General features: G+C 42.9%; 1 protein-coding gene across 3 annotated transcripts in view; it reads right to left on the bottom strand.

The window, feature by feature from the left end:
• Positions 1 to 13,050, bottom strand: part of LOC128687962 (organic cation transporter protein) — a 123,214-nt gene that overhangs the window by 40,032 nt on the left and 70,132 nt on the right. For 2 of the 3 annotated variants that reach the window (XM_070083639.1, XM_070083640.1), the window contains exons 4-9: positions 12,451 to 12,646; positions 11,882 to 11,985; positions 11,308 to 11,462; positions 10,342 to 10,510; positions 3,939 to 4,086; positions 1,806 to 1,871 (exon numbers count right to left, since the gene is read on the bottom strand). In XM_070083639.1, the coding sequence (XP_069939740.1) occupies positions 1,806 to 1,871; positions 3,939 to 4,086; positions 10,342 to 10,510; positions 11,308 to 11,462; positions 11,882 to 11,985; positions 12,451 to 12,646 (838 nt within the window). The remainder of the gene's footprint in view (positions 1 to 1,805; positions 1,872 to 3,938; positions 4,087 to 10,341; positions 10,511 to 11,307; positions 11,463 to 11,881; positions 11,986 to 12,450; positions 12,647 to 13,050) is intronic. The other variant, XM_053775604.2, reaches the window with a different exon arrangement.

The following is a 13,050-nucleotide window of genomic DNA, read 5'->3' as shown; positions in this document are numbered from 1 at the left end:
TGAAAATCTGAGGGAAAGTGACACGAGTGATATGGAAGATAATGCTGACCAAGTGATGCCGGAAGATGAAATCGTAGTAAGAGGTACTAGGAGAACAGCCACTCAAGCCAGAACCAGCTGGAATCGTCTCCTAAAGGAAGGAGTAATTTGAGTCGTTTAGCAACGAACTCCGGTCGGCCGCAGTGTGGAAAATAATGTATTTTCCAGAAAAAATACAGTGTATTTTTTATGTAAATTAGTGTAACATACTGTATTTAATAAAAATTTATGTCATAAAAAATGGGAAGCCTGCGCCTGCGCAGAAGGGACTTGCCATTGTGTTTTGAATGAGCCGAGAAAACGTTAGTGAAAATAAGAAGAATTTTCGTACTCTAGAGGTTAAAATTGGGCTGACACCTCTCAAATAGGAGCCGAAATTGTTGGATGTGCATTCCTGCATAAATTGAGATATCAGACGACTGGACACGACAGCTCCAGGAACCTCAGATAAGCTATCTAGATTTGTTATAATTCTAGCCAGTATTTTCATAAATTTAGACAGTGAGGTTTTCTGAGTATGACACACCTTGATCTCCAGTCAAATTGGTGAGTGATTTTAAGATATTCTCCTTCTGTTATATAAATGTGTATCTATAATAATTTTTTAATTTTAATATACAGTCCACAAACTTATATATTTACCAGAATTCTTGTTGATGCATCTTTCATTTGTAATTAATAGGTCTAGAGCAACTTGTGGATAAGACAGTTGTAGGTATCAAAGGGGGACATTTTTGCGACCTAGGTGTCCCAAATTCCTACTTGTCTATGTAACTGATAAATAATAATTATCTTTGTTATCATTTACTGTTATATACATAATGAGTTACATTCAGATAAATGTAATTTTCCACAATTGTTAAAGGAAACACTTCTCCTGTTTCCTGACAAATCTTACCTAACCTAAAATCTTGTGTGTGCATCGACAGGAACAGCACATGTACACATGAAGGGGTATACATGTCGGTATGTATACTGCAAGGCTTTAATTCTCATATTAAAGATTAAAGCGTCCTTGGCCGGTAAGCAGGTTACATGGACTTGATTACTCCTGTTTACTAGATAAGCTTTAAACACAAATAACTAACACTGTTTTAAGACGTATTTTGCAGCTTTAAAAACACCTACAACAGTGATTCGTTTCAACACATGCTTTGCAATTTTTAAAAAAAACACTTGAAGTGGAGACACGCTTTAACAGGCTTTGCAGCTTAAAAAAAAACCTGCATTGGAGACTTGTTTTAACATGCTTTACAGCTTTTAAAAAAAACACCTGCAGTGGAGACTCTTTTAACATGCTTTGCAGCTCTTAAAAACACCTGCAGTGGTGACTCGTTTTAACATGCTTTGCGGCTCTTAAAAACACCTGCAGTGGTGACTCATTTTAACATGCTTTGCAGTTCTTAAAAACACCTGCACTGGTGACTCAATTTAACATGCTTTGCAGCTCTTAAAAAACACCTGTAGTGGTGACTCGTTTTAACATGATTTGCACCTCTTAAAAAACACCTGCAGTGGTGACTCGTTTTAACATGCTTTGCAGCTTGAAAAACAAACACCTGCATTGCAAACTCGTTTTAACGCATGTTTTACAGTTTTTAAAAAAATATGCAGTGGAGACAAATCGCCTCAAGAATGAAGCTTTAGATAAATCTGGCACACCGTCTTCAGCTCAAAAAAAAGAAGTGGATGAAATTGTAGTGCAGTAAGCAGTAAGCATAGGCTGCCATTATCTGAAGTAGTTCATTATTTTGTTTTTTCCTTACCTTGTGGTTATTATCCTTATGTGGTTCAACTTCCTTCATCCTGGAGATAGCTGCCTCAGACCCATCCTAAGGGTTGAACAATGGAACTCAAGGGTTCACTGTAATGTATTTATATGACAGTATCGCCTAATTATATCTGCGGGATCCATTCTGGTCGAGTGCTTCTTTTTAATACCATAAAACGCATAATAGAAGAAGTTTTAGTAAATAAAAAGGTGCTTAAAATTATTATACACACATACACGAGAGATTATAACATCATTGGTATATAATATCAACAAGCTGAAGACTTGTAGACATGTGTAATAACTGGGTATCTTCGTTATGTAGTCGGTTTTTCCCAACCAGTGGCCTTATCAATACATCAGTATAATGCAGGGACAAGTACAGAAGGCTGAAGAGGTGGAAGATGAGGTAATCAGTCCCTTTAGCCTAGTGTACTGAACACTGCTGCTAGGCTGAGGGACTGATTACCACATCTGCTTCCTTAGTATTTGTTTTTTTTTCCTTTATTTTGGAAGATAAATGGTGTATAATACCAATACGATGGTAAAAGACGCAAATGGAAGATAATGCGATCACTCATTGGCAACGTTTCGCCCACACAGTGGGCTTTAACAGTCAAACAATCTGACTTAATGAAGCCCAGTGTGTGGGTGAAACGTTTTCAACAATGGATTGCATTATACTGCATTTGTGTTCCTTTGACCCTGTATTGTACTGATGAAGTCACTGGTCAGGAGAAACGTCTACATAATATATATACACAGTTGTTGCACATGCCTAATTCCACAACGAGAGATGTGCATTCAGTGTATTTACTGTACACTGAGTTTAATTTCATCCCTATTTTCAAGAGTAAAGTATTCATGTCTGGTGATGTTCTGTGCAGCCTCACTGAACCTCTTATTGTCTCTAGGCTTTATTATCTTCAGTCAACCATTGGAGGGACAACACATCACAGAATAAATTTTCAGCTGACAGGCTAAAAGCTACAGGAACAATAAGGCTAAATATGCATGTTACAGGTCAGTTGAAGATCATGTTACATATTAATTTAACTTAGTGGAGAAGTTATTTGTTAACTTATTATGCGTCTCGTGAGGGGAAACTCTTACTGTTTGTGGAATAGGACACTTATATGCACTTCGGGACATTTATTAAAGGGAACGTTTCGCCACAAGTAACTTCATCAGTCCTAATGATTAAGCCACTCGTGGCGAAATATTCTACTTTACATGTTTCACAAAAATAGATCCCATAGATCTTATCTATCTGCCTTAATCTACTTCAGACTCGTTTGTTAGATCCTTTTCTTATAATAGGTTTTAAACTTTTGTTTAAGATACCAAAATTTTATTTGACAGTTTGTACCATGCTAGTTGAGCCGAGGTTTCGATTTTTATCATGGTTCTGAAAGCCTGGAGTTTACCTGGAGAGAGTTCCGGGGGTCAACGCCCCCGCGGCCCGGTCTGTGACCAGGCCTCCTGGTGGATCAGAGCCTGATCAACCAGGCTGTTGCTGCTGGCTGCACGCAAACCAACGTACGAGCCACAACCCGGCTGGTCAGGAACCGACTTTAGGTGCTTGTCCAGTGCCAGCTTGAAGACTGCCAGGGGTCTGTTGGTAATCCCCCTCATGTATGCTGGGAGGCAGTTGAACAGTCTCGGGCCCCTGACACTTATTGTATGGTCTCTTAACGTGCTAGTGACACCCCTGGGCGAGAACTAATTTACAGAAGTTGTAACCCTTTAGTGATTAAGTCTGGCCTCGTGCAATTGAATATTACATTCAGATCTGACACTATTTGCAGTAAGTAATGAAGGTAGGGAGTCAAACACACTTCAGTCGTAGCCTCTGTAAAGTGAAGAGCAGTGAGGATGAGAGTGAGTTATGCACCCTCCCCATGCCATGATAAAATGCATGATCACCGTAGATTGCTGGGAAACGTCTATAAATATCCTAATACCGCATTTGAGTTATAGCAGGTACACGGGTTTGAATGGCTGGGTGTGAGCAAGACCTACCTAGCATGGGCCAGTAGGCTTCTTTTTGCTTTAAGTGCTTCTACTACTAGAGGTCATTGGTTCATCCGTCCCACCAGAGCTTCTTTGCTCTCCTTCCCTTTCTCACCTCCTTGTTCATCTGTGCCACCAGAGCGTCCACCTCCTTCTGCATAGGCTTCTTCCCACCGTTTATTTTAGCCATCTTCTTCAAGATCTTCATGGCCTCCTTGTCACGCCCCTGCATCATGAGCCAGCGGGGTGACTCTGGCAGTAACCTGGCAACAGGTGATCTTATTGATAAATTGAAAATAACAGTTTACCTTTCCAGCTATAAATACATCTATATCACTAGTAAATCGAAAGTACATTTGGAATCTTACACATTTAATATACGTAAACTATATTATTTATCACATTAATGCAATTTTTTAATTAAATGTAAATAAGGCATGGAAGTTCATAAATGCAGTGTATGTTCATAAAAATTTTTACAAATTCTCTTATTTGATTATAACTGGGGACGCCCTTGGAGTAATGTAACAATGTTATTTCGTTGACAAAAATAAATTTTTAAGGTGAACCCTCTAATCAGTGAAGTCTAATTAACCAGTGAACCCTTTAACCAGTGAACACTAATTAATGAACTAATTGTTCATGAACTGATTGTTCATTATTTCTCAGTAATTAAAATTATTTTCATGATGGCTGTTCTGGAGACACTACTGGACACAAAGAACATTGTAACATAAAACAGTACAGTGAGGTTGTGAGAAGGAAAAAGTGAGAGTGAAGGTGAGTGGGTGGGCATGAGTGTGTGTGTGTGTGTGTGTGTGTGTGTGTGTGTGTGTGTGTGTGTGTGTGTGTGTGTGTGTGTGTGTGTGTGTGTGTGTGTGTGTGTGTGTGTGTGTGTGTGTGTGTGTGTGTGTGTGTGTACGTACTCACCTATTTGTGGTTGTAGGGGTCGATTCACAGTTCCTGGTCCCGCCTCTTCACTGATCGCTACTGGGTCCTCTCTCTCCCTGTTCCATGAGCTTTATCATACCTCGTCTTAAAGCTATGTATGGTTCCTGCCTCCACTACGTCACTTGCCAGACTATTCCACTCCCTGACAACTCTATGGTTGAAAAAAAATACTTCCCTACGTCTCTTTGACTCATCTGAGTCCTCAACTTCCAATTGTGACCTCTTGTTTCTGTGTCCCATCTCTAGAACATCCTGTCTCTGTCCACCCTGTCAATTTATCGCAGTATTTTGTATGTCGTTATCATGTCCCCCCTAACCCTCCTGTCATCCGGTGCCGTCAGGCCGAATTCCCTTAACCTTTCTTCGTAGGACAATCCCCTTAGCTCTGACACTACTCTTGTTGCAAACCTCTGCACATTTTCTAATTTCTTGACGTGCTTGACCAGGTGTGGGTTCCAAACTGGTGCTGCATACTCCAGTATGGGCCTTACTGAGGTATCGGAATGCTATTATCAGGTTTGCCAGGTGCCTATATGCTGCAGCAGTTATCTGGTTGATGTGTGCCTCAGGAGATGTGCTCGGTATTATACTCACCCCAAGATCCTTTTCCTTTGGCCACCTAGCCTGTATTCTGTCTGCGGTATTCTTTGCCCTTCCCCGATCTTCATGACTTTGCATTTGGCAGGGTTAAATTCAAGGCGCCAGTTGCTGGACCAGGCTTGCAACCTGTCCAGATCTTTTTGTAGCCCTGCCTGATCCTCATCCGATTTAATTCTTCTCATTAACTTCACATCATCTGCAAACAGGGGCACTTCTGAGTCAATCCCTTCCATCATATCATTCACATATACCAAAAACAGCACTCGTCCCAGGACTGAACCCTGTCGAAACCCACTGGTCACAATCGCCCACTCTGACACCTCGTCACGGACCACGACTCGTTGTTGCCTCCCTATCAGGTACTCCCTGATCCATTGCAGTGCCCTTCCTGTTATACATGCCTGGTCCTCCAGCTTTTGTACTAATCTCTTGTGAGGAACTATGTCGAAGGCCTTGCACTCCAAGAAAATGCAATCTACTCACTCCTCTCTCTCGTGTCTTACTTCCGTTACCTTGTCGTAAAACTCCAGTAGGTTTGTGACACAAGACTTTCCTTCCCTGAAACCATGCTGTTTGTCGTTTACAGCTTATTCCGTTCAAGGTGCTCCACCACTCTCCTCCTGATAATCTTCTCCATGACTTTTCATACTACACACGTCAGTGACACTAGTCTGTAGTTTAGTGCCTCGTATCTGTCGCCTTTCCTAAAAATGGGGACTACTTTTGCCGTCTTCCATACCTCAGGTAGTTGCCTAGATTCAGTGGATGTGTGAAAATTGTTGTTAGTGGCACACACAGCATCTCTGCTTCCTCTCTAAGGACCCAAGGAGAGACGTCCGATCCTACCACCTTTGAGATATCAATTTTATTTAACAGCTTCTTCACTTCCTCGTCGGTTGTGTGTACTTCATCTAGCACTTGTTGATGTATGCCTTGTTGGTGTACCCCTCTGTTCTGACTTCCCGGAGTCCTTTCTGTCTCCACTGTAAATATTTAAATCTTGTTGAGCTCCTCACATACTTCTTGGTCATTTCTTATGAGCTCCCCACCTTCCTTCCTCAGCCTGATTACCTGCTCCTTGACTGTTGTCTTCCTCCTGATGTGGCTATACAACAGCATGGGTCAGACTTGACTTTCGATGCAATGCCATTTTCGTACTGCTGCTGGGCCTTCCTCCTTATCTGCGCATACTCGTTTCTAGCTTTTCGACTAATCTCTATTTTCCTGGGTCCTTTGTCTTCTGTACTTTTTCTATTCTCTAGTTCAGTTAGTTTTTTCCTCCCTGCACCTTTGGGCAAACCAAGGGCTCGTTCTGGTCTTCCCATTTATTTCTGTTGCTCTTTGGAATAAACCTCTCCTCTGCCTCCTTGCATTTTGTTGTCATGTAGTCCATCATTTCATGTGTGTGTACTCACCTACTCATCTAGTTGTGGTTGCGAGGGTCGAGTCACAGCAGCTCCTGGCCCTGCCTCTTCAGCTGGCCGCTACTCAGTCACTCTTCCTGCTCCATGAGCTTTATCATACCTCTTCTTAAAGCTTTGTATGGATCCTGCCTCCACTACATCACTACCCAGGCTATTCCATTTCCTGACAACTCTGTGACTGAAGAAATACTTCCTAACATCCCTGTGATTCATCTGAGTCTTCAACTTCCAACTGTGACCCTTTGTTGCTGTGTCCCATCTCTGGAACATTCTGTCTCTGTCCACCTTGTCTATACCTCTCAATATTTTATATGTTATTATCATATCCCCCTATCTCTCCTGTCTTCCAGTGTCGTCAGGTTGATTTCCCTTAACCTCTCCTTGTAGGACATACCCCTTAGCTCTGGGACTAGTCTTGTTGCAAACCTCTGCACTTTCTATAGATTCCTTACATGCTTGGCTAGGTTAGGGTTCCAAACTGACACTGCATATTCCAATATGGGTCTAATGTACACAGTGTACAGGGTCCTGAATGAGTACTTATTTAGAAGTCGGATTCTAGTCCTTCCGTCATGTCGTTCACAAATACCAGAAACAGCACCGGTCCTAGGACTGATCCCTATGGCACCCCGCTCGTTACAGGCGCCCACTCTGACGCCTCCCCATGTACCATGACTCGCTGTTGTCTTCCTGACATGTTATCCCTGATCCATTGTAGTGCCTTCCTTCCCTGTTATCCCTGCCTGGTCCTCCAGCTTCTGCACTAATCTCTTGTGTGGAACTGTGTCAAACGCCTTCTTACAGTCCGAGAAAATGCAATCTACCCACTCCTCTCTCTCTTGTCTTACAGCCGTCACCCTGTCATAGAACCCCAGTAGGTTTGTGACACAGGATTTCCCATCCCTGAAACCATGATGGCTGTCGTTGATAAGCTCATTTCTTTCGAGGTGCTCCACCACTCTTCTGATAATTTTCTCCATGACCTTGCATACTGTGCATGTCAGTGACACTGGTCTGTAGTTTAATGCTTCATGTCTGTCTCCTTTTTTAAAAATTGGAACTACATTTACTGTCTTCCATACTTCCGGTAGTTGTCCTGTTTCAATAGACGTGTTGAAAATAGTTGTTAGTGGTACACAAAGTGCCTGTGCTCCCTCTCTCAGGACCCGTAGAGAGATGTTATCCGGCCCTATCACTTTTGAGGTATCTAGCTCGCTTAAGAGCCTCTTCACTTCTTCCTTGGTTGTATGTATTGTGTGCATCACTTGATGGTGTACCCCACCTCTCTGCCTTTCTGGGGGTTCTTCTGTCTCCTCTGTGAACACTTCTTTGAATCTCATGTTGAGCTCCTCACATCACGGTCGTTTTTTGTGACCTCCCCTCCTTCCTTCCTCAGCCTCATTACCTGGTCCTTGACTGTTGTTTTCCTCCTGATGTGGCTGTACAACAGCTTTGGGTCAGATTTGGCTTTCGCTGCTATGTCATTCTCATATTGCCTTTATGCCTCCCATCTTACCTGTGCATATTCATTTCTGGCTCCACAACTGGTCTCCTTATTCTCCTGGGTCCTTTGCCTTCTATACTTCTTCCATTCCCTAACACATTTGGTTTTGGCCTCCATGCACCTTTGGGTGAAACACAGGCTCATCCTGGCTTTTTCATTATTCCTGTTACTCTTGGGTACAAACCTCTCCTCAGCTTCCTTGCATATTGTTGTCACATATTCCATCACCTCGTCCACTGACTTCCCTGCCAGTTCTCTGTCCCACTGAACCCCATTCAGGAAGTTCTTCATGCTTGCGTAGTCCCCTTTCTTGTAGTTTGGCTTCGCTTATCTGGCTCTGCCTGCTTCCCCCTCCACTTGTAACTCTACTATGTATTTGAAGCTTAAAACCACATGATCACTCTGGTAGTGTCCCTTATGTGTTGGTACATGAGGTTTCCCAGCACCACCTCCATCATCTTAGCCCTCCACGTTTCTTGACCCCCCATGTGGCTCCAAGTTTTCCCAATCGATTTCCTTGTGGTTGAAGTCACCCATTATCAGTAGCTTTGCCCTGTTCACATGAGCCCTTCTGGTCACCTCAGCCAGTGTGTCAACCATTGCTCTATTACTCTCATCATACTTTTGTCTTAGCCTCCTGCTGTTCTGTGGTGGGTTATACATCACTGCAATCATCACCTTGGGACCTCCAGACTGAAGCATTAGTACTATGAAGCCTCTTGCTTCTCCTCTGACTTCTCTCTCCAGCTCATCAAAATCCCATCGGTTTTTGATCAGCAGTGCCACTTTTACACCCCCTCTGTTCCCTCTGTCTTTCGTCAGGATCTGATATCCCATTGGAAAGATGGCATCTGTTATCATCCCTGTAAGCTTGGTTTCTGTGAGAGCTATGATGTCCGGTGATTCCTCTTTGACTCTTTCGTGTCACTCCTCCCACTTGTTATTCCATCAGTGTTGGTGTACCATACCTTCAGTTTCCTCTCCAACACTATGTTTGGGGGGTCTGTGAGGGTGGGGGACCTGGCAGTATACTGCAGGGTTCTACAGCATAGTGTGGGTTGGGGGCTGTGAGTGTGGATTGTGGTGGGCTTCTGGGGGTGGTTCTGTGTGTGCTTGCACTTTATGCTCTGCCCTGCTCTGGTTTTCCTCTGCTGATTCTGTCCTTGTCTCTCCTCCTAGCTCCTTTCGGTTTGTGTCCTCTTCCTCAGCTGCTGTCATTCTGTTTTTGTTCTGTCTTGGTCTAGGAACACCCTCTTATATTCACCCAAGTCCTTCAACCATGGTTTCTCTTGGAGGATCCTCTTACGCATTGTTTCTGTCCTGAAAATCAGCTTGATCGGTAGTTTTCTTCCCTTCAAGTACCCCCCTTCCCTATTATCTGAAAATTTACAATTTCAGACATTTCCTCTTCACCTATTTCTTTGGTGATGTTCTCAATCTCCTATCTTTCTGCCTGCTGTCTTTCAGTGTGTGTCCTTCTCTCACTCTCCTGAAGCCCATGAATAAACACTGACTTCGACCTCTCCTCCTCCCATTGCCTTTCCCTCTGTCTCTGGTTCCTGTCTGTACATGGCCATTCTCTCCCTTATTTTTTTTCCTCTAGCTCTTGGTGGCATGGTCGGGCCTCTGCATATGACCTGTCCCTCTCACCACCTGCACCCAGCTGCTCTCCCCCTTCATACCTTGGCCCTGCTTGGTGGACTGATAGCGCCTTAAGGTAAGTTATGTCTCCTTCCTTCCCATTGAGCCCCTCGTTCAGTACGGGTGTACCAGCTTCAGTTGCTGTGCCTCCTCTGGTCAATACCCCTGTAGCTCGCTTCAGCCTATTTACCTCGTCTTCTAGGACCCTTATCCTGGCTACTGCAGCTTCGACTTGGGATCCCCAATTCTTCTCTTCCTCCAACCTCTTTTTCAATTTCACAGAAAGCTATGTCTCCATTTTCGCAGACAGCTCTCCTAGTGTGTGTGTGTGTGTGTGTGTGTGTGTGTGTGTGTGTGTGTGTGTGTACACAGACCCAGAGCCCTCGTGGAAGACTCACCAGTAGTTGAGAAGGAGTAGAACACAAGGAACAGAGATACAGAGCTCCAGTTGACGCCACTCCCTGACGAAGTAAGCGATGCCCGGCAGCAGCATGAAGCCCAAGCTGAAGCAGCTCTGGTATAGCATGCCCATGACGGTGCGGCCCTCAGCACCCACTACCTCCATCACTGTTGTGGCACACACCCAGAAACAATGTAGTTAAGAGAGCAGTGGAAAAAAGCTATTTGAGAAGGTGGGAAGAGAGGTAAAACGACGTGAGGTTATAACTTGAAATATAGGCTTGTAGCTTGATATATAAGTTTACAGCTTGTAATATATATATATATATATATATATATATATATATATATATATATATATATATATATATATATATATATATATATATATATATATATATATATATATATATATATGTCGTGCCGAATAGGCAGAACTTGCGATCTTGGCTTAAATAGCAACGTTCATCTTGCCATATAGGACAAGTGAAAATTTGTGTATGCAATAATTTCGCCAAAATCATTCTGAAGCTAACGAAAAAAATATATTTCACTATGTTTGTTTAGTATTAAATTATTGTAAACAAATCTAAAATATATTTAGTTGGGTTAGGCTAAAATAATTTTTTCTTATTATAATGATAGGTAAGTTTTCTAAGATTCTTTTGGAGCAAAATTAAAAATTTTTACATTAACAATAATGAAAAAAATATATCTTTAAACGTATAAGAGAAAATTTTAGAAAGGACATAATTTTAAATGAGTTCTTGCTAATTGACCAGTTTTACATATTCGGCACGACATATATATATATATATATATATATATATATATATATATATATATATATATATATATATATAAAGTTAATAGCTTGAAATGTAGGCTTAAGCCTATAGCTTGAAATATAGGCTTATAGCTTGAACCTGAGGCTTATATCTTTAAAAGCGGGGGTGCTGACTCACAGATAACAAAGTTTGGAAGGAAGATTCCGGAGTTGAAGAAACCCATGAAGAAACGGAGGAGTATAAAGGGCACATAGTGGGTCATGAAGGACACGCACAGGGACGACACTAATATCCCCACGGACGACACCAACGACACGGTGCGACGACCGTACCTGCAACACAAGTCATAAGTTGAAGATGGCACGACGGCCGTACCTGCAATACAAGTCATAAGGTCAACAATACAATGAAATAAAAGCAAGCTTGTCATCTGGCGAACCTGGGGGGGGGGAGGAAGGTCGACACCTGGCGGACCTGGGGGGGGGGGGGAGGAAGGTCGACACCTGGCGGACCTGGGGGGGGGGAGGAAGGTCGACACCTGGCGGACCTGGGGTTCTAGCCTTCATTCTATCTCTTCATCCGAGAAACTGTGACTATCTCCCCCCCCTCCCCGTTATCTTTAGGAACAAGCCTGACTGTCCCTTATTTCCAGGACACTGTAGAACCCCTGTAATGCTTCCCCATGAATATAATAATAATAATAATAATAATAACAGTAATAAATAATGATAAAAATTATGGTGGAGCTTACCTATCTGAGAGCTCACTGAGCACCACAGCTCCTGCGAACACGCCAGCCATGAACACTGACTGTACCGTAGATGCAAGATACCGTCTATCACACACCAGATCCCACTGTGGAGGGAGATAGGTGTTAATACCAAGTACTTCTGTGGAGATAGGTACCTTTGTGAAGAGAGACATAAAACTACCTAGCTAGCGCTATTAGACAGTGGACCATGAAGGTTACAATAAGAACCTTCCAGGAGAGATTAGAATGGGACAAGAGATAAAGGATTTTGTGAAAGAATCTCCCGCTAACATGACCAGCAGCGAAATTTAATTCTCGTCCCTTCAATACCACTGTCAGTGAGTCAAGATTGATGAACGATTGTAGAAACGTCAGCGAGTGGGTGAAAGTGGAACTTGGGGGTAAAACATCCTTAGAACTACCAAAACAACCCATGATATTTGTTAAGATGTGCAGTGCCAAGTTAACACCCATACTTTTCCATGTATCTGTAGAAAGCTGGATAAATTGTTCTGTAAACAGAAGGATGAATGGATTAGTAGATAGAAACAAACAGGACAGGGTCTTACCTCCTCCACAACAGTGGTCTTGTACGTGGAGTGGTCATAATGCCAGTGGTTACAGGTTGTGGTGGAGACGTTGGTGGGCAGGTCTGGGAGGGTGTCCCCACTGAAGGCACCACTAGCCGCCAATTCTTTCCAGTTCCTATCGTAGTAACTGCAGGAAGAATACCTTCCTACCACGCCCGCCTCGCCCTCTGCCTCCCTGAAGAAGGAGTGCATAAAAGTTGTTTTAAAAGATGATCCCTAAAGGGAAGCTCCTTGATGCTGGTAAGGGGCTCTTGATCTAGGAAATTGGATCTGTGCTCCGGTTCCCTGAATTGAGCCTGAATACCTCCCATCCCCCCGACCTACATGCGCTGTATAATCCTACGGGTTTAGTGCTTCCCCATAAAAATAATTTAAAAGATGAGCCAGATTTCTTTTTTGTATTCCACGTATTATTGTCCTAGGTAATTATTATATATTTCCAAAATGTGTTAAAAATATACGGGTGATGACAGCCTCCACTTCCGAGCGGGAAGTGGAGGCTGTCATCTTCGAAGAGAATCAAGCCTCTATCATTTCACACACACACACACACACACACACACACACACACACACACAC

Source organism: Cherax quadricarinatus, chromosome 10, assembly GCF_038502225.1.
Source record: "Cherax quadricarinatus isolate ZL_2023a chromosome 10, ASM3850222v1, whole genome shotgun sequence".
Taxonomy (NCBI): domain Eukaryota; kingdom Metazoa; phylum Arthropoda; class Malacostraca; order Decapoda; family Parastacidae; genus Cherax; species Cherax quadricarinatus.
The sequence above is the reverse complement of the archived record's forward strand: the minus strand, read 5'-3'. Positions and strand labels throughout refer to the sequence as shown.